The following is a 22548-nucleotide window of genomic DNA, read 5'->3' as shown; positions in this document are numbered from 1 at the left end:
GAGTGCCTTGGACGTCTTGAGCGTAACAATTCTACGACCATCTTCGATGCCCCTGTTGATGGCACTTGCTCCGAGATCAGTACATTGGCTTGTTGTCCTGTTTGCCCCTTGTTTCCCCCAGATGTCTTCAACAGTTCTATAGATCCCAACCTGAGCATCATACAACGTTCCCAGCTTTTTCAACCTGCTTCGCAAGTACTCCTATACATTTGATTGTCAACAAGCTACTTTGGGCTGCACATCGAGGGTGTAGCACGAGATAGATACAGGCGTCCATACTCCGCTGCGCCAGCGACCTTATCGCGTGTCACCCACAGAGTGCCGTGCTATTGAAGACCAAGTCAGCGATATGCTTCAGTGTGGAGTTGTTCAACTTTCTAACAGTCCCTTGTTGTCCACTGTAGTCCTTGTGAAGAAAAAGGATGGGCCATCCAGTTTTACGTGGGCTGTCACCGTCTTAATAAAATAACGCGCAGAGATGTATATCCTTTGCCGTGCATTGATGACACCTTCGATTCTTTGCAAGGCACAGTGTACTTTTTCCCACTCGACTTACGTTCTGGCTATCGGCAAGTGCCCATGGCACTGGCCAATCACCCAAAAACAGCTTTTGTAACAACAGATGGCCTGTATGAATTTAACGTTATGCCGTTTGGTCTTTGCAATGCTCCTTCTACTTTTGAATGGATGATGGACAATTTCCTCCGTGGTCTAAAATGGAAGACGTGCTTATGTTACCTTGATGATGTGGTCGTCTTTTCTCGTGACTTCACCTCTCATCTGTGCTGTCTCGAGCATGTCTTGCAGTGCTTAACTAATGTGGGCCTCCAACTCAATATGAAGAAATGTTGCTTTGGAGCCAAGTAACTAACGATACTCGGGCACGTGGTTTCCAAAGACGCCATTTTACCCGATGCTTCTAAACATTGCTCTGTCACCGATTTTCTGAAACCAACGACCCTGAAGGAACTTCGAAGGCTCATCGGGCTCTGCTCATACTTTCGTCGTTTTATCCCGGAATTTTGCTTCTATTATTGCTCCATTAACCCAACTTCTGTGAGGCGACACCAGCCTTTCTGCCTGGTCCCCAGCTTGTGAGGACGCATTTACAACGTTGCGCTGTCTGCTCACATCGCCGCCCGTATGGCGCCATTTTGACCCCTGGCTCCCACAGAAGTTAACATGGATGCCAGCGGTGTAGGACTTGGCGCTGTCCTCGCTCAGCTCAAAAGTAGATACAGCATATACATAGTAGCCTATGCCAGCAGGACACTAACCAAGGCCAATTCTAATTACTCCGTAACTGAAAAGGAGTGCTTAGCTATCATTTGGGCCCTTGAAAAATTTCGACCATACCTGCACGGCCGTCCCTTCAATGTCGTTGCCGACCATCATGCCTTATGTTGGCTGTCAACATGTAAAGACCCATCATGCAGCCTCGCCCGCTGGGCCCTCCGGTTACAAGACTTCGACACAGGCGCTCTCTCTCACTCCCCTACGTCAGGTGACGAAACTTGCCTTTCTGCCATCGACACTGTGTTTTCATCACCAGCGCTCATCGATATGGCTGCGGAGCAGCGCAAGGATCTGTGGATTGCAGCTCATTTGGATTGCCTATCTGACTTCCTGGCGACTCGTCCTTCCCGTGCTCTCTGCCATCAAGCTTCTCACTTTACGGTACGGGATGGACTGCTCTATTGCCGCAACTATGCTTCAAACAGTCGCAAGTGGTTGTTCGTCGTCCATCGCCACCTCCACACAGATGTGTGCTCTGCTTTCCATGCAAATGCGCAATGCGCCCGCGCTGGCCTCTTCAAAACATACACCAGGCTCCGCTTGCGCTTTTATTGGCGTGGGATGTACAGTGTTCTGCAGACGTACATCAGCTCATGTTCAGAATGCCAACGCCACAAGTCTCCTGCTTGCCGTCCTTGTGGTCCCTTGCAGCCAATCCCGCGCCCCTCTTGACCATTCGAACGCGTTAGCATCAACCTCTACGGCCCTCTACCGTACACGCCTTCTGGGAATCGCTGGGTTGTTGTTGCCGTAGATCACCTCACGCGTTATGCAGACACAGCTGCCCTACCAACCGCCACTGCCCGCGATGTTTCATCCTTCCTCTTGCAACACTTTATACTTCGCCATAGTGCACCCCAGGCACTTCTCAGTGACAGAGGATGGGTCTTCCTTTCTGAGGTAGTTAACGCACTCCTTACTGCATGCCGTACTGTCTGTCGCACCACTACTGCCTATCACCCACAGACTAACGGCATAACTGAGCGATTCAGTTGCACTTTGGGCGATATGCTATCCATGTACATTGTGTCCAACAACCTAACTGGGATCTCGTTTTACCATTTGTGACCTAAGCCTACAGCATCGCCTCACAGGCCACGACAGGGAGTGGCCGTCTAATTGCTATCGCAATAAAAAAGTGTGAGGCTTTGTCGTAGCAGTGCCCAGCTCAAGGCCATTGTTGCTCAATCTGCGGTCAGTATAGTCAACGTCAATATACTCAATGAGTATATTGACATTTGTATAAATTGTTTATATATTCAGTGAACATTCTTTACAACCCAACTATGTTGCAGTATTATCACTCAGCACAAGACGTGCCTTTCTGTGGCTGAAGTTTCTCAAATGTTATCAATGGTTTTATCCGTTGTCTGTTGTCACCGAACCTTGTGTAATCTGATTGTATGTGCAACACGAAATGTGTAGTACTTTCAGGAAGGCACGCGGACACCAGCAATTACGCTGGAACCTTCGACAAGTCATATATAAAAGCCGACGCGCTTCACCAGGAGATCAAATTTTCGGCATTTGCCGCCTGTGCTTGCCGCTATTGTTGTGATTTCAGTACAACCTGTTTTTCTGAGTGTAGGTGTGCCCATCTTTATTTATTTATCCATCTCTATTTTGTCTGAACAAGTGTTCAAGGAGAATTTTCTAAGCCTTTTACTCCTACCTGCGCCATGCATTTCCCTGCTTGTTTATTCTAAGCGGGCAATCCAGAAGTTAATGGCAAGGTTTATTACACGCTCTTCTGGTGTACATTCTACACAGACGCCGTCATTGTTTTCGGGAATAGTGCACAAAAGCACCTCCTGAACTTGAAAGCTGTCCTGTAAATGATCAAGGAAGCAGGCTTGAAGCTGTACAACAAATGCCTTTCCGACATTCAAGAACTGACATTTCGAGCACACAAGGTCACTGCTAATGGTATTGCACTGCTTCCAAAGTAAGTAAACTCTATTGAAACACGCCATTACCAACAAATGTAGCCACCCTCCGTTTGTTTGTCGGTTGGCTCAGGTGGTAGAACCTATGAAACTTACAGCATCAAAATCGATTGTTAATTTCGTCATAAGCAGACAGCAGTTTCAGGAGAGTCAAACTTCTTTCATCACATACAGTGCTTCGACCCAGCACTACCAATGGTTGTGTCAACTGACGAATCTGACTGCAGACTTGGAGCAGTCTTGCAACAGCAAGATGGGCATAAAATGGGCACAATAGCTTTCGCATAATGTATACCATCAACAACTGAATGAAAGTACTCGGTCAGAGAACACAAAGCATTTGCTTACAGCTAGGCATGTGAACGATAACATACCTACATTTGGGGTCACCGGTTCCAACTCTGAACAGATTGTCAGGGGTTGGTGTCTTTGCTATCATCACAAGAATCTGGGAAGCACCCCCTTCATATTGCATGCTGGTGCGGAAGGCTGCTTTGCTACAGTTTTGCGGTTGCGTACAAAAATGGGTCTATGAAAACAGTAGCAGATGCTCTTCCTTGTCTGCCAGTTCCTAGTTCAGAAACTGAGCTTGCCATGGAAGAATATATTCTCACTTGTTGTGCGCGCTTGTGTGACAAAAGAATAATTCAAGAAAGCTGTCTTTGTTGATGCCCGTCTACAACAGGCGATGTCCTTCATAATGACTTTTTGGCCACTGCACAAGTCCATTCCTCAAGAGATTAACCCATTCTCAACATTCTTGAAGAACTTTCAATGGGGGATGAATTATTACTGTGTGCACAGTGGCTGGTTCCATCATCCTTTTCTGTTCAGATCATCCCATCTACACATGAGATGTACCAGCGCATCAACGCACAAAGGCACGAATTTGCAAGCAATTCTGGTGGCCTCAGACAGACAAGCAGAGTAGAATTGGCCATAAGGAACTGTAGGATGTGCCTGCAGGGCACATCCTAACATCCTACAAGGGGCAGACAAGTCTGCCAGTACCAGTACCCTTAGAGCTTGCGGAATGCGCGGCCATAGCAAAAGTTTGGCGCTGACATTGTTGGGCCCCTGAAGCATGCACCACACAAGAACAGGTTTGTCATCACTGTTGTGGATTACCACTCCAAATGGCCACAGGTATATTTCTGTAGCAATGTATCCACAAGCACGGTCAAGGAGTTTCTAGCTAGCACTTTTTCTTGAGAGGGCTATCCTGAAGAAATAGTCGGTGACAGCGGGCCACAATTCACTTCTCATGAATTCACTGAATTTATTCAAGAGCAAGCCATCCACCTGTCTCACTCATCAGTCTGTTATCGACAGACTAACATGCAAATAGAACAGTTTAATCAAGTGCTTAGAGGGGCCCTGAGTCACCCCTCGGGCTTGGTGAAATAACATAGTCTGCGGGCAGCATACGCTGCTGTGAACATCTCAGCCAAGTTTTGCTGTCGTACGCGGTGCGTGGAACCCTCAAGTGGAGCACAGAGTCACTCTTCTCTCAAACGCTCTCTTTTCAATAGAAGCCTGCTCCTAATTCTCTTCTGGACACTTTATTTCGTAATAACGCACATTCTCATATGCAGCTGCTACTGGTAGCTGTGGTCAGCTACGTAGTGTAGATACTGCAACTGCCACAGGGCACCACCACGAGTCCACTGGCAAAGCGCATTGTGGCTCGCTGAGGAGAAACGCATTTCGCTTACATTTAGCATGCCATAGGCACCAAAATCGAAAATCGTGGCGTCTGCGTTAACATCCAAAATCAAATTTCAACTGCGCGCCACAGTGACATTTAGAAGAGGGAGCGTTGTGGGCACACCCAGCTCCGCCGTAGCCTTCGCAGTGCAAGGCACTGAAGAAGGAACGGCAGCACAGCGGAGGCCGTGTTTGATTGCCAATAACTCCGCTTCTGCTCAACACATTGAAGTACCTTTTACGGCAAAGTATTTCTCAAATAGCCTATTTTTACTTCAAATGCCTTTCTCCATTTCAATAAAAAGTCGTTCAGGGCCCCTTTAAAAACATGTGCTGGTGTCACTTCCTGAGCAGCAACTACTCCGCCAATCAGTCACAGAATATCTCGGCATCTACAGATGCACTCTACAGGAAATGACTGATGTTGTTCCAACAGTTTAATTGCTTGGTAGAATGCCCCAAGCCAGGTTGGATGTGGTGTGTTTTTCAGCGCCAGCCTTTACTGAAGATCTGGCTAAGGTGCTCTCCCAATTACACCAAAGAGTCTAGTACCAATAGCAACACAGCAAGCAGTATGCAAACAAGAGAAGAGCTACCAAGAAAAGAACAGTAGCAGTAGCAGGTTTTGTTCTCATCAAGAAGGCCATTCGTTGACTTCAAAGAAGACTCCTCCTTTTCACCACAAGCTGAAGTCATGAAGAGGCAAGGGTCTTCAGGCTACAAGATGGCACGAACTGGAGTGCATCAAAACTCTCCAAGGTTCCGCAGAGGTGCAGGCTTCATCTTCATGAGCTTTTGACCAAGATGCCACAACCTCCTTCTGTCGCGGTACAGACACCACCACCTGCTGCTGCCATGGTGCACCTTTTTTCATCTGGCACACCACAGTCCCAGCTTTTGGCGGTGCAGTCTGCTGCCAGCTGAGCAGCGAATACAAGAACACCGACCACCTGCTTGGTTCAAAGACATTATGTACGAAAGCGGTCGCTTACTGTATATGGTGTAAAGTATGTGTATTGAGTAATTTGGGGTGTGTATAGTGTAGTACGCTAGTGCATGTTTGGCATTTTCAATACTAACTTCTACTAATATTACCAACATGTTAAAATAAAGAAGAGAGTATGTTGTGATTTTGGCACCTGTGATGCACTAAGCTCAGAGGCTATTCCTCAGCTTATGGGTGATTTCATGGTGTCTCATCCCTTTGCGATGCTATAGTGTACTTGACGACTATGCACGACTATTCTCGCACCGAGCGACATGAGTAGCATATTTCCTTTCGCACTTATGTCGGCAACAATAACACAATTTCCTAGAAGTCGAACAAACTTTAGCTTCATGTTCTCCCATGCAAGTATGTCATGCAGCATGCATATCAGCTATGCGATAAATGCTGCATTCCAGGCTTGCATTGAAAAGATTCCTAACGTAACGTGCTTCAACCATGATGGCGACACACCTTGAGGGTGTGCAACTTGGGAAGCAGACGTTCGTCAGATGTTGGTGCTCAGGTCAATGCTGCTCGGGTCAAGCTGCACCAAATTTTTAAAAATCGCCTGTGGCAAGTAGCGCAAGTGTAACCCTTGATCTAAATTACTCGATAAGGCAGCCATTACCTATATTAGAAATCAAAATGCTTGAATAAATAATTAGCATAATTATGCTAATGAACCTTTTTATTGTTTATTTTATGGCATCTGAGTTCACAAGGCATATCCTTTTGGAAAGAATTCTCTGGACTTGACCATTTCCAAGATATTAATTTTCAAAGTGCCTGATAAAATGCATTGGCGTTCCATTTACCTTCTTAAATAAAATGCTGTTTTGCGAATTAAAGCACGAAAGTAACTGGAAAACCAATGCATTTCATCTGACAGTTTGAAAATTAATATCTTGAAACTGGTGCAGCCCAGATAATTCATTCCAAGGGGACACGCGTTGTGAACATACAGGCTATCATTTGTAGGTTGAAATACGTGTTGTAAAATAATTAAGGAGTTAATGTAATTAAGTTAATTATTCAAGTAAGCATTTCGATTTCTATTAGAAGTAATGGCCGCCTCATTGAGTAATTTTGATCAAAGGTAAGAATTGTGCTATCTGCCACAGGCAATTTTTTTAAATTTGGTACAGCAAAAAAGAACGCCCTATATATCTGTGTACATTTGAAATAAAGGCATGCGTTTCAGCCCAGGCTGAGGACTGTGTACCTGGGTGCATCAGTTATTGCGTCCACGAGCATTGTTGTCTGTTCTCTGTTTGCAGCCACCAAGCAAGCCTTCAACTATGACCCATCAAAAGTAGATCTCGCACGCTATTTACTGCTGTGCACTGAGAAGGTGACAGCATTCATTCACTGCAGCAGTGTTGTTGTTACAAGAATGCATGCTATTGCACTCACCGGTGTTCCTATTGCTGTGCAGCAATCCCCGACAAAGATAACATTTATATGTTCTGCGCATAGCATCAAGTTGTCACATTGTGCCAGAAGGATAGAAAAAGACCAAATACTAAATAAGCACATTCTTTCTTTTGTTATTGAATTGGCATGTGGTTTGTGATCTGTCACTATTGCCCTCCTTGAGCACACCATTTTGACATCTTTCATTGTCACCCGGCGTAACCTAATATGATTTCCACTGGTTAAAAAAGCTTTAGGAAGAAATTAGAGAAGAGAGGCACTGGTTAGTACCAGCGGAAATTTATCAAGTGCATGTTTTACAGGCCTTTTAGTTTAAGGGGCTTTTTTCTTACTGCTAGCTTTGTCTGACCTAACGGTTTGCGTAATTGACAAACAAACATTAATTCTGCGTAGCCCTAAGGCAATGTTTCAGCCATGGAGCACAACTGGCATGACCAAGTGTAAACATGCAAGTGTCTCTGCTGAGATGGCCACAGTTACCTATCATAAACTTTCATCTGTGCCCATTGTCACATAAAACACAACTCAAGAGTTCTAACAATTTTCTACTCAGGTATTGGTGCTGCCCTCTTGTTCGAACCATTTCGTTCCACACGATAACCATTACTATTAGTTTCCTGGGTTTGTGTTCAGTTCACGCTCGGGCAAATTCCAAGAATATCAGTTTTTATTCAGATCCAGCCACAATTGCAGTTCGGGTGCATTTTTATGGTTCTGGTTCAGTCTGGTACTTTGGTTTTGTTTGCATGGTAATATCTCTGTTATGAATATATAAACATATTTTTAAATCATTGTGGTGGAGTGCTCCCTAGAAAGTGCTTTTGCAGCTGTTTCCAATGGGTCTCGCAGGTGCACTGGGATCAACTGCAGTTGCTTATCTCCAAGTCAACCACACCCGACCTGGCTAAGATGGGTGCCAAGCTGGAGGAGTTCTTCTCCCAGCAGTTCCACAGTAGTAGACGTGTGTTCTCGTCCATGCGGCTGGCTGGGCCTCGGCCACGTCGTGCCGACCGCATGGGTGGAGGAGGAGAGGAGAGCCGACACGCCAATCAGCGACACTGGCAAGGGGCCCTAGCACTGGTCTCAGGCCTGCAGCTGGGCTGGGGTCTACGCCTGCCCCTGCATGGCACCTTGGTGGGCGGGAGCATGGACCTGCGAGGTGGGAACGTCTCACTCGCCTGTTTTCACGGCGTCAGCTTTCGATCCAAGGCCTGGGCCCTGTTCAGCCTTCGGCAGCCCAGCATACACTTTGCCACTGAGGCCCAGGATGTGCTTGGCCCGCAGGTGGGCTGTCTTGCATGTTTATACACTTTCATGAAAGGGTTTCCTTTTTGCAGTTGATGCCAGGAGCTGCTGTTCAGGTTGATTCAAATTATTTTTTTTACCACAAATACGGTAGAATATTGTTGATATTGTTACGTGAAACTGAAGCCGAATACTGTTTACAATTTATTTACAGGTAAGCTCACAGAGGCCAAAATGGCGACGCTATATCAAACCGGCACACACGTCGTCTTCGTCCTCCTCAGTGCAGCCACACTGTGGCGACTGTTCCGTAGCATCACCCCCGGCTGTAGAAGCACCGTCCCGGTGCTTAACCTACACATCCGCGGTGTAAGGTGTGTGGTAGGGTTTTAGTCTTGCCACGTGAATGATGTCACTTGCAGCTGATGATGACGCTGAGAGATCGGCGGGAATGATTTCATACGTGACATCGGTCACTTGTCGTACCACACGGTAAGGGCCAGTGTAGCGCGACAGCAGCTTTTCGGAAAGGCCCACACGGCGAACGGGTGACCAGAGAAGCACCAGAGAACCCGGAGAAAAGTGCACGTCACAATGGTGGCAATCATAGAGGCATCTCTGATGCTCCTGTGAGGCCTCGAAACGGGAGCGGGCGAGCTGGCGCGCATGGTCGGCGTGTGCGATCGCGTCGCGGGCGTATTCAGTGGCGGAACGTGTGGCCGAGGGCAGCAAACTGTCCAAGGGCAACACGGGTTCTCGGCCATATAGGAGATAGAACGGTGAATAGCCGGCGGTGTCGTGACGCGATGAATTATATGCGAACGTCATATATGGTAAGTGAAGATCCCAGTCGTGGTGGTCGGTCGCAACGTACTTGGAAAGCATGTTGGTGATAGTCCGGTTGAGGCGCTCCGTGAGGCCGTTGGTCTGGGGGTGGTAGGACGTGCTGAAATTGTGCTTTGTCGAGCAGGAGCGGAGGATGTCCTCGACGACTGCCGACAGAAAGCTGCGGCCACGGTCAGTGAGTAATTGGCGCGGAGCACCGTGCACTAAAATGATGTCATACAGCAGAAAGTCAGCAACGTCAGTCGCACAGCTTGTCGGGAGGGCTCTGGTGATTGCGTACCGCGTAGCATAATCGGTAGCGACGGCGACCCATTTATTTCCGGAGCCCGAGAGAGAGGAAATGGTCCAAGAAGGTCTAGACCAACACGGAAAAAGGGTTCGGGTGGGATGTCGATCGGCTGGAGACATCCAGCTGGAGGTGTGGAGGGCTTCTTACGGCGCTGACAGGGCTCACAAGCGGCAACGTAGCGCCGCAAAGAATCGACGGCGTACACGGTCGTATGTGCGCGAGACGCCCAAGTGTCCAGCCAAGGGAGCATCGTGAAGTTGCTGGAGGACAGTCGAACGCAGGTACATTGGAATGACGAGCAGAAGGACAAGGCCGTGTGGATCGAGATTGCGGCGGTATAATGTCTCCTCCTTAAGGAGAAGCATCTGGAGAGAGGCGTCGCCAGGAGTTGACTCCAGACGGTCGATGAGGGCGCGTAATGAAGGATCGCACCGTTGCTCGTTGCCGATTTGAAGCAACTGGGACACAGAGAAAATGCAAGCGATGGCGTCCGCATCAGCCGGTTTGTCGATGGGGTAGCGGGACAAACAATCGGCATCCTGGTGCAAGCGTCCCGTCTTATACACCGCAGAGAAGGTATATTCTTGCAGGCGTAACGCCCAGCGAGCGAGTCGTCCCGTGGGGTCCTTGAGCGAGGATAGCCAGCAGAGTGCGTGGTGATCAGTGATGACACGAGAAGTGGGCTGGCGACTTGGGGGTCGCGCTGTTGCTTTTTTAGGGGGCCCGCGGGCGCTCAGGAAGTCAGAGTAGGTAGTAATAAAGAAGGTCCCCTAGGGGAACATCAGAAGAGCATCGCCGTCAATAAGAGAAAAAGGAGGAAAGCAAGAACAAGAGCTCGCCATGCAATAGGCTACATAAACATGCAGGGCGGCAGAAGAAAGGAAAAGTGGGCAGAGATTGAGGAGCAGTTACATAGAGAACAAATAGGGGTGTATGCGGTTACAGAAACGCACCTTAGAGACTCAGAAGAGCCGCCAGTTATTGAGAATTATGTATGGGAAGGGTGCAACAGAACTAAGTCGGAAAGAAAGGGAGGGGGAGTCGGAATGCTCATCCATCAGGGAGCCAAATGGAAAAGAGTAAATTCACAATGTCAAGAGCATCTTTGGTTATCAGGTACAATGAGTGGGAAAGAAACTTGGCTTGGAGTTACGTATTTGTGGACCGGAATAAATTGCACAGAGAAGAATAAAGAGTTAGTGGAATGCATAAGCGCTGATATTAGGGGTTTCGGGAATGGTGCTGAGATAGTCCTATTAGGTGACATGAATGCCCACATACAGGATTTAGATGGCTATACCGACAATAACGGGAAGTCAATGCTAGACCTTAGCGAGCAACATAACCTCGTGATCGTGAATACAGGGCCTAAGTGTGAAGGACAGATCACGTGGGAAGTGGGAAACCGGCAATCGACCATTGATTACTGTCTGATGACAGAAGGAATTCATGATAAGTTGAGAGAAATGGTCATCGATGAGGAAGGGTTTAGCAGCATAGGGAGTGACCATAAACGCATCATTTTGAAAATGGGATATGTAGTTGGGAAAGAGAGCAACGAAAGCAAAATGGCCAGTCCAAATTTGAACGCTGAACAAATAGCAAATATAGTCACTAGAGTGGAGGAAGAAATTGGCAAGTCGCCAAGTAAGGGGTGGGAATATGGTGAGCTTCTAAGTGTAGTAACGACAGAACTACGGAAAGAGAAACAACATGTTCATTGGAAAGGAAAAAAGAAACCGAAAAGCTGGTGGAACAAGGAGATACGAGAAGCGATCGCCGAACGACAGAAAGCATCTCGAGAGCACAGGCAGGCAAAGAAGGCGCAGTTGCCACAGGATGAAGTAACCAGTAAATGGGAAATATACCGGGAGAAAAAGTCTATGGTACAAATACTGGTGCAAGCAAAATTAAAAGGTGAAAGTGAAAGTTGGTTGTCAGAAATACGTGAGAAAAAGAAGGCCGCACCTAGAATATTTTGGAATCACATAAAATTATTAGGCAGGAAGTCAACAACAATACAACAACATATCCTAGACGAAGATGAAAACAGACTGGAAGGAGAAGCAGCAATAAATTACATCCAAAAAGTAACAGCCGAATCTTTCCAAGGCAAGGACGAGGTTGTATTTGAAGAAAAAAAGAGCATGAAAGAGACCCAAGGGGGAAAGGAGCTAGTGCTTACAAATTTAAACTGGAAGAAAGCGGAAGAGAAAATTCCTAAGCGCACAGCCACAGGGCTAGACGAGGTTCCCGTTAGGCTGATAAATGAACTGCGACCAAAAAGTAAGGAAGCTCTCGTGAAAGCAGTGGAAAAAACTTTAAAAGATAGACGAATACCAGACAGTTGGCGACAGAGTAGAATGAATTTAATTTATAAAGGTAAGGGGGAGAAAGACAGAATTCACTCGTATAGACCGTTGACCATTACATCGGTAATATACAGGCTGGCAATGCAGGCAATCAAATTAAAGCTTCAAGCATGGGCAGAAAATAATGGCATTTTGGGAGAGCTTCAGAATGGCTTTAGAATAGGTAGACGTTTGGATGATAACTTGTTTGTTGTTACTCAGTGTATTGAAATATCAAAAGCAGAAAGCAGACCTATGTATGTGGCCTTTTTGGACATTACAGGAGCATACGACAACGTAGACCGCAGCATTTTGTGGGATATTCTGGAAGGGGAAGGCTTAGGTAACGATTGTATACAGCTTTTGAGAGAGATTTACCTAGAAAATACTGTTTGCGTTGAATGGGAAGGGATGAGGAGCGCGGAGAAAGTTCATATCAACAAGGGACTGAGGCAGGGGTGCCCCTTATCCCCGCTGCTCTTTATGATGTACATGGTGAGGATGGAGAGGGCGCTAGAAAAAAGTAATATCGGGTTTAATCTCTCATACAAACAGGCAGGTACAGTAATAGAGCAGCAACTCCCAGGTTTATTTTATGCGGACGACATTGTGTTGCTCGCAAACAAGCAAAGTGATTTGCAACGTCTGGCTAATATCTGTGGACAGGAAGGCAACAATTTAGGTTTGAAATTTAGTGTTAGAAAATCAGGTGTTATTGTATTCAATGAAAACAGTGAACAGACAGTGGAGATACAGGGCCAAGAAACACCTCGGGTAACAGAATATAAATACCTTGGTATATGGATAAACGAAGGCAACAGATATATGGAAACACAGGAAAAAACCATAACAGTCAAGGGGAAGAGAAATGCAGCCATAATGAAGCACAGAGCGCTATGGGTATACAATAGGTACGAGGTCCTCCGAGGTATGTGGAAAGGGGTAATGGTTCCAGGACTTACTTTTGGAAATGCGGTTGTTTGCTTTAAATCAGGGGTACAATCAGGACTCGACGGGAACCAAAGGTCAGTGGGTCGCCTCGCATTGGGCGCTCACGGGAAGACTACAAATGAAGCTGTGCAAGGGGATATGGGCTGGACTAGTATTGAAGTGAGGGAAGCTCACAGTAAAATTGAGTATGAAGAACGGCTGAGGAATATGGAGGAAAGTAAATGGGCTGGGAGAGTGTTCAGGTATCTGTACAGGCAAAACATTGATTCACAGTGGAGGAAAAGAACTAGGAAGCTTACCAGCAAGTATGCGGCCTGTGGGGTGGGCAACACAGCAACAAAGAACGTCAAGCGGAAAGTCAGAGAGGCTGAATTAATCTCATGGGTGGCGGCAATGGAAAAGAAACCTGCCATGAGTAACTACTTATGGGGAAAAAACGAAATTAGGAAAGAAACCATTTATGATAACTCAAAGGGAAGCTCATTACTTTTCGAAGCGAGATCGGGATGCCTTAGAACACGCACCTATCAAGCGAGATATAAGAAGGAAGAAGAAGCATGTGCTTGCTGCGGTAAAGCTAGGGAAACGACGGAGCATATTTTATTAGAATGTGAAGACGTCTATCCAGCGGTCGATTTAGGCACCACTGGCCTCCTTGAAGCCCTTGGGTTCAGCGGGAGCAGTGGTAAAGCAAACAGGTCCGCAATAGACATCAGTAAGAGGCGATTGGAGGATTGGTGGAAGAAAAGTAGGGAAACGACAAAAGACGGAGACGTACAAAAGCACAGTTCGCAATAGGGTATCAGAAAATTTGGACGTGGTAGTTCATAGTGTTTTTTTTTTTTTTTCATTGGTTAATCTAGGTAGGATATTAGGCAGCATAGTAGCAAGAGCTTGGTGGCGCAAGCCACCGCCCCGTTCCAAAGGGGACGCTCATAACATCCATCCACATCCATCCATCCATCCACACAGAAGGGGCGTCCGTACAAGTATGGACGAAATTTCGCAACAGCCCACACAAGAGCGAGGCACTCGCGCTCTGTGATTGAATAATTGCGCTCGGCGGGTGATAGAAGTCGGCTGGCGTAGGCTATAACGCGATCATGTCCACGCTGGCGCTGTGCTAACACTGCTCCTATGCCATGACCACTGGCATCAGTTCGAACTTCCGTTGAAGCAAACGGGTCAAAATGGGCCAGAATTGGAGGCGTCGTAAGGAGAGTAGTGAGCTGCGAAAAAGATGCGGCATGGTCAGGTCCCCAAGAAAATAAGGCGTCTTTCTTCAAGAGGTCGGTAAGGGGACGGGCGATGGTCGCAAAATCCTTCACAAAGCGTCAGAAATAGGAGCACAGCCCTACGAAACTACGAACGTCCTTGGTAGACTTCGGAACAGGGAAATTCGTAACGGCGCGAATTTTGTCCGGATCGGGTCGCACGCCTCTGGCATCTACGAGGTGTCCAAGGACGGCGATTTGGCGGCAAGCGAAATGACATTTTGACGAGTTCAACTGGAGACCGGCAAGGCGGAACACGTCAAGAATCGCTGAAAGACGGTCTAGATGCGTGTCGAATGTGGGCGAATAAACGATGACGTCGTCCAGATGGCACAAACAGGTGGACCACTTGAACCCCTGAAGCAAAGAGTCCATCATTCGTTCGAACGTGGCGGGCGCATTACAGAAACCGAAAGGTATCACCTTGAACTGATAAAGGCCGTCAGGGGTAACAAATGCAGTCTTCTCTCGGTCCATGTCATCGACGGATATCTGCCAGTAGCCGGACCGTAAGTCGATAGAAGAAAAATAGGTGGCACATTACAGGCAGTCTAGAGCGTCATCAATACGCGGCAAAGGGTACACATCCTTTTTTGTGATTTTGTTCAGGTGGCGATAATCTACACAAAAGCGCCACGTTCCATCCTTCTTTTTGACAAGTACGACGGGAGATGCCCAGGGACTACAGGAAGGCTCGATAAGGTCCTTTGCAAGCATCTTTGTGACTTCCTGTTGGATAACAGCTCGTTCCGACGCAGAAACACGGTATGGACGTCGGTGAATAGGGTTTGCATCGCCAGTATTTATGCGATGGGTCACGACGGACGTTTGACCTAAGGGTCTATTGTCAAAGTCAAAAATGTCGCGATAGCCTTCAAGAACGCGGCAAAGAGCTTCAGCTTGAGCAGGTGTAAGGTCAGAGGAGACCATCTTCTTAATGTCGACGTCAGTACCGTGCGATGACGTCACGGTATGGGCTGAGCTGTAACGATCTTCCACTGTGAATGGCTCGACCTCATCATCCTGCAAAGCGCAAATTATAGCCAAGGGGATCCCCTGAGGCAGAACTTGCGCGGTTAGCGCGAAATTGACAAGTGGAAGGCAGGTGCGGTTGCCAGTAATTGTCAGCACAGTGTGCGGCACGGTAACACCATGTGTAAGCGTAACGGCCGGAATTGGTGCGGCCACATAATTGCCGTCAGGTACAGCTGGAGAGGACAACAAGTTGACGTGTGTCACAGAGTGAAGTGGTAGGCGAATAAAATCTATGCAGCTCAGATGGCTTGGAGGCGGGTCCACAGGGTCGGCAAGGAGAGGCAAGTCAAGGCGAAGTGAGCTGGCCGAACAGTCAATGAGGGCAGAATGATGGGCAAGAAAATCCAGACCGAGAATGAGTTCGTGAGGGCAATGCTCGATGACGGTTAAGAGAACGACGGTGTGTCTCTCAGCAATGGTGAGTTGGGCAGAACACATGCCAACAATAGCGACAGTCCCTCCGTCGGCGACTTGTAAAACTCGGTTCGGGGCAGGCGTCAGAACTTTCTTGAGCCGACGGCGATGAGCAGCACTCATAATGGACACATGCGCCCCGGTGTCAACGCGCACACAGGAACATTGTCAACGAGAACGGCCAAAAGATTCTTGTTCGTGGGTAAGGTGAAGCGAGGATTTCGTGCCAATGTCGTCAATGCAGCTTCACCTGCAGAAGCTGCACTGTCTAGTTTTCCGGTCGGGGGTGCGGCGAGTAGGTCGGAGAAGGAGCACGGCGTGACGGGGGCGAGCGGGATTGGCGGCGGGGGGGAGAAGGCGAGCGGGAGTAGCGGGGTCGTGTCAAAGGTGTCGCATTGTCAGATGATGGAGCGGGCATAGAAGGGGTGAAGGAAAAGGATGCGCTAGAGGGGCGAGGGGGGTAATCAGGATAATAGCGCGTCGGAGAAGTCCAGCGGCTGCGGCAGTGGCGAGCGACATGTCCAATGCGTCGGCAGTTGAAACAAATTGGCTTGTCGTCCACGGTTCGCCATTCGGAGGGGTTGCGCTGTCCATAAGAGGAGTAAGAAGAGCACGGTGGGGACGTGCGTGGAGACAAAGGTTCCGAGCGTACGGAACGAAGGGATTGCACGCCGACGTTGGACAACTCTTGACGGACGACTGCCTGGATCAAGGAGATTGTCACCGGAGAATGATCAGGTAACGGGAATGAAGGGGCCACCGGTTGTGCCGCTTCGACCTCACGACGAATGATACGGGTCAAGTTGTCACATCGCGACGGCTGGTGGAAGAGGTCGTCACAGGATGACGTAGCAGCTGTGTTGGGAAGTCGCGTGATGTGCTGGGATACCCGGCGGCTTTTAGCATGCTCGAGACGGCGGCACTCCTTGAGGATGGTATCGATGCTGGTGACGTTCGTAAACACCAGTAAATTAAAGGCGTCGTCAGCAATGCCTTTGAGGACGTGATTAACCTTATCGTCCTCAGTCATGTTCGGGTCAGCCTTGGCACAAAGGGCCAACACGTCGAGAATGTACGACACGTAGGACTCGGTCGATGTCTGTACACGTGTGGCACGGGCTTTCCGGCGTTGTCTTGTCGACCAAATGGATTGCCAAAAAGGTCGCGTAGCTTGTCTTTGAAGAGATCCCAGCTCGAGATCTCCTCTTCGCGAGTCTGGAACCACGCCAATGGAGCTTCATCGAGCTAGAAAAGTACGTTGGCAAGCATAATAGTCGGATCCCACCTGTGACTGGTGCTGACACGTTCGTATAAGCGGAGCCAGTCGTCAACATCAGGACTGCCGACTCCGTTGAAAACACCTGGATCCCGAGGTGGGGAAACGGCGACGTAGGTCGGGGCTGCAGGGGGAGACGCTTGCGTAGATGAAGTGCCGCCAGCAGGAGCCAAAGTTGCATTGTCGCCGTTGCGACCGCTGCGAAGCTCTATGACGGGTACGGGGAACGTCCTCCTCCACCAAATTAATGTTACGTGAAACTGAAGCCGAATACTATTTACAATTTATTTACAGGTAAGCTCACGGAGGCCAAAATGGCGACGCTATATCAAACCGGCACACACGTCGTCTTCGTCCTCAGTGCAGCCACACTGTGGCGGCTGTTCCGTAGCAATATTGTTACGGTGGGTAAAGAGAACAAGGTCGTCGACGGTGAAGAGGACGAAGTGGCAAGAGCCATAGAGTTTCACTCTATGGCAAGAGCCTCTCGGGATTCTCGGCAGCTGTGTATATTGGCCTCGAGCTCCACCACTGGAAAAGCTGGCGCCACCGTCGGCGTGACGTGCTAGGAGGGATCACGTGGACATAGCGGCCGCGTCGGCTGCTTCGGGAGCGCCGAAGCGAGCTGAAAACGAGTTTGAATTCCCTCGTACGCTGCGGTCCTCATTTAGTGGCGAAATTTTCCCGCTTCGAGTGTCTCCTTTACAAAGCTTGAAAGCACTACAATAGGTAGTGGCTGCCTTTGAAGGCGCGCAACATGGTAGGCTACTGCTCAGTGCCGCAGGGCCGGACGCACGTAACGGAGGCCGGTGTCAGCTTTATTCACACGTAGCCGCAGGACAAGAAGCTGCGTGAAGCTTGGCTCGCGAAACATAAAACCGGCAAACAGTCATCGGCTACAACTCGGGTGTGCAGCAAGCACAGACGCGAGGAAGATTTCTGCTACGGCGCCCGGTCTGCGATGTTCTGAAAACGCGCACTGAGACGCTCGCCCGAGTCTGCTGCACGACTAATGTTATGACGGTTTGGTTTATCAACTTGTCGATGCTATAGATACTGGCAAGTTCAGTGGAGTGGAAAGGCAGCAGTAAGAAGCACATTTAAAAAAAGCATGGCATATGGTCATGTTTGTGTTATGAATTAATGCACTGGATTACAAAAAAGGAGCAGCGGGAAATTGCACGCTGAGAACACCGATAAACATACAGTGCGACGCAACTCGAAAAATAATATTGAAAAGTCAAAGAATTTAGAAGCAGAAAAAAAGATTGAGTCGTCGTGACGGCACATCATAGTCCCTGTAGGCGTCGAAGTCTCTACAATGAAGTTATTTTTGAACAGCTCTGATAGCTGCCACGCAACAATGGTTGCTTGTATACTGTCAAATGCTCGTTTTCTGCGGCCTAAAGCTCATGGCACGGTGCGAGAACGCGCGCGCGGAGAAAGCGAAACAGTACGCAGACAAGCATGTAGACGCGCAGTCGGTCGCTGCGAATCTGCGCGATCGCTGCATTGAGGCTTCTTTCTATTACGCTCCATTTAGTTATACAAACACTATAAGAACATATTTCACATAGTTTGCTCTCAGTATTTACCTATTTTTCACGCAAGAAGCCGGTTCGGGAGACTCCATCGCGGCGACCGCGCGCAGTGGCGTTCACTGTACGTATTCGGTAAAGAGATAGCGTCTGTAAACGATTGTGTGCTTTCAGTTTGCCCAAGATCATTATTTAGACAGTAAACAACTTCTCTCGTTTGGAAAGTACTTACGGAAATGTCCGGCAGAGCTCGCGCGTGGTGTTTTCAGTAAGCGCTGGCAGCAAAACCTATGAGGAGCGCGCCGCGTGATCCCTCATACTACGCCAGCGAGGCGCTTCCGATAGATGGCGACTCCGTAACTCCTCGCCGCCAATACTATCAGGGTGTCTACCAGCCGGGAAAACCGGGAATTCTCAGGAATTTTGAGTAGTCTGGAAAAACTCAGGGAATTTGTGCCTCTATCAGGGAAGATTAGCTGTAATTTTATTGAAAGGGTCGAAAGTCGTGGTAATGCTGGCTCGAGCAACAGACAGGAATCGTAATGAATCGTCTTTGACGTCCTGTCGTCGGCTGGAGGAGTTGCCAGTGTACAGTCAACGACCGACTTTCCGGGTTCCCGATGATTTGGACGGCTTCGCGGCACCACCACGTACCCCATAGAGTCAATGTATCAGAACGTCTGAAATTTCGGACACAAAAACCCTTCTCCGTCCGATTTTCCGGGCTTTTTGCCCTGACCGCAGGTCCGAAACGGCATTAATCAAAGCCACCACTGCTGCCATTTTGATTACCTCGCCGCCTGAAACCGGCGCTCTCGCACGCAGATCCGCTGGCAGCCGTCTATAGCCACTGCTGCGGCAACGCTAGGCCTTGCTGCTTCGACGTTCGCTATGAAGCTTCTTGCCGTTGGGTGCCGTGTTTTTTATTGAAAAAATTCGCTGCTATCAGCAATGGCACGGACTCGATCTTTGCGGTCTTCGCGATTGGCTTAGAACTTGGAAAACACGGTGCGTTGCATAATGCCGGTTCCTGGAAGTCAGCTTCGCCTCCATACAGAAATGTTACTTGGTGAAGCATACGCAAAAGTATTGCAGTGAAGCGTAACAAGCGTGGGAAGGGGCTATTGCCTCGGACACAGTATGTATTCCTTGATTATACACGCGTGCACCCCGTATTTCCTGTCACAGTACGAGCATCGATATGCCTAATAAGTGTACCGACAGGCCTTCAGAGCGTTTTCGAATGTGCCTGTGGCGGTTTGAGCCCTTATGGGAGTAAATGACATGCATTTATTTTTTTCCAACTGGCCGATTTTTCGGACGTTTTCACGGCCCCTAAGGAGTTCGAAAACTAAGACATGGACTGTGCAACTGACCAAAAAGATGCTTCAAATGGTCTGTGGGGGCGAACGAGTGACGGAAGGAGTACAATAACAGAAAGGACCTACGCATTGAGGAATTAACGGGAAAGGAAGTGTGCTGCCGCCGTTTTGAAGAAGCTTGAGATCAAAAAACAAAATGTAGGCTGATGCCGAGATGCAAGTGTCCCTCATCTAAACAAAAATAAACTCTTTGAAGCAGACTGTGAAACATGTCAATGAGGCGTCGTGCACGGGCTGAGAGTATGTCAGGACGGTTGAGATTGACTTACGAGCTGTTGAGAGAGAATCTCAATTGTGACAAAGTTTGGGCCTCATACCACTGAGCTTGCTATCAGTTGATAGAAATAACTTATTGGAAAATATTTGTTTTTGTATGCATTTCCTTTTTTATTCGTATTTGAGAATGTTCGACTCAATTTGCAATTTTTTTCGGAGACATTTTATTTGCTGTGCATTTTACTAACCCCTCCATTTTATTCTCTTCTTGAATAACATGAACACTACTCCTTAGTATTCAAATTGGAATAAGTCGTTTTTTTATATATATATAAGCTTACTAGAGAATGACCGCATCGGGTGATATGGTTTCAGCTCGTCTTGACATAAAACAGTTCTGCATCACTCAGGCAATTTTGCAAAGGCACTCAGGGAAAACCTGGAAAACTCGGGGAATTTGGAAATGTCAACTTAGTAGACACCCTGAATATACACTTTGTAAATACACCGTGTAAATAGTTTTATACCCATGACATTTTGGTGGGCGTGCGGAGTACGCGTCTTCGCCACGGAGCTCCGCAGCGGACGTCTCACCCAGCCTGGGACCATGCTTCTAGTGGAAGGCACCGCATCTGCAGCTGCAATGCCGACTACGCATACCCAGTACGTTGCTCTACCTCAGCCGCAAGATCCTGGCAAGTTCACCGGCCTTGATGGTGTTGACGTGGAAGAATGGTTGAAGATGCATGAGCGCATCAGCAAGGGGAGCAGATGGGATATCTGACCATAATGCTGGCCAATGTCGTGTTCTACCTTGACGGAACACCGCGAACGTGGTTTTATACACGCGAGGAAGAGCTAACCACCTGGGACATGTTCAAGGAAAAGCTGTCCGACGTTTTTGATAATCCGACCGGTCGACAACTAGCCGCCAAACAACTGGCCACGCGTACCTAAACTGCTACCGAGTCGTATGTCTCCTACATTCAGGACGTCCTAGCCTTCTGTCATAATATCGACCCATCCTTGCCAGAGGCGAACAAGGTTGGACATATTATCAAAGGCTTCGCGGACGATGCATTAAACCTTTTGGCCTTCAGAAACTTATCGATTGTCGACGCCATCATGAAGGAATGCCGCCATTTCGAGCAGGCGAAGAAGAGTCGCCATATATACAATCAGTTTACACGGCTTCCAAATACTGCATTCGCTTTCCTGACTCGCTTCGAAGCAGCAGCACATTCGCTTTCCTGACTCGCTTCGAAGCAGCAGCAACATTCGCTTTCCTGACTCGCTTCGAAGCAGCAGCAGAATTCGCTTTCCTGACTCGCTTCGAAGCAGCAGCAGATTCGCTTTCCTGACTCGCTTCGAAGCAGCAGCAACAAGATTCGCTTTCCTGACTCGCTTCGAAGCAGCAGCAACATTCGCTTTCCTGACTCGCTTCGAAGCAGCAGCAGATTCGCTTTCCTGACTCGCTTCGAAGCAGCAGCAAGATTCGCTTTCCTGACTCGCTTCGAAGCAGCAGCAAGAGAATTCGCTCTCCTGATTGATACGAGTAGCAGCAATGGATCCGCTTTCCTGACTCTCTAAGGACCGGCAGCAGAGCACAACATGGATTTCGCCTCACCCGGACAGCGCCCGCCGCGCGTTCGCCACCGTCGCCACGCCAGTCTAAGCTTGGTGACACTCGGCCCCGCGTCACTGGACGAACTCCGGTCAAGGGAAGACCTTGAAATCCGTGCCACACGCATGCTGGGCCAGTGGCTCAAACACCGCGCCACCACCATTACTCCACCCACGGTTTCCCCACCACATGAGGACACCCCAGAAAACGCCATGAACCCGTCAGCCCCCGAGGTAGCCTTGAAGCCTCCCGCGGACGGTTTTCAAGCACACGAGGAGCCCCATACCTCGATCCCCCTACCTTCCTCTGACGACGAGGATATGGACCTGTCGAGCTCGAGAAAGCGAGCTCGCGAAACGGAGAGCGACGACGACGAGCACACCACGCGTCGTAAGCAGCCGCTGAGCGCTCTCCCTACCTCGGAGCTGCACGTTGCAGCCAGCAGCCACGTGGGGCAAGGAGACCAGGACAGCGCCATTTTGCCAACCTCCCGCGAAACAGCTGCGAGTCTCTCCCTTCCGGCCGACCAAGGAGCCCCTCCGGAAAGCGCGGGCGCCATCTCTCGGCGTCCCGACGAGGCGACAGCCACCTGCTTCGCGCCTCCTCCGAACGAGGGCGCGCCTGGCCCCGCCCCCAAAGGCCGAGAGAAAGGCTTCGAGGTTGTCGAAGTAAACAGGGAAGTGAGAAGTTGTGGTGGTTTTAAACGAAATGGGATCCACTTCAATTACAGGCTAGC

General features: G+C 48.8%; 1 protein-coding gene across 5 annotated transcripts in view; it reads left to right on the top strand.

The window, feature by feature from the left end:
• tweek (transmembrane protein KIAA1109 homolog tweek) overlaps positions 1–22548 on the top strand; it is a 703556-nt gene that overhangs the window by 649932 nt on the left and 31076 nt on the right. For all 5 annotated transcript variants that reach the window (XM_075687924.1, XM_075687922.1, XM_075687923.1 and 2 more), the window contains one exon: positions 8221–8655. In XM_075687924.1, the coding sequence (XP_075544039.1) occupies positions 8221–8655 (435 nt within the window). The remainder of the gene's footprint in view (positions 1–8220; positions 8656–22548) is intronic.

Source organism: Dermacentor variabilis, chromosome 4 (assembly GCF_050947875.1).
Source record: "Dermacentor variabilis isolate Ectoservices chromosome 4, ASM5094787v1, whole genome shotgun sequence".
NCBI lineage: Eukaryota > Metazoa > Arthropoda > Arachnida > Ixodida > Ixodidae > Dermacentor > Dermacentor variabilis.
Note: the sequence above shows the minus strand (reverse complement) of the source record. Positions and strands in the feature narration are given on the sequence as shown.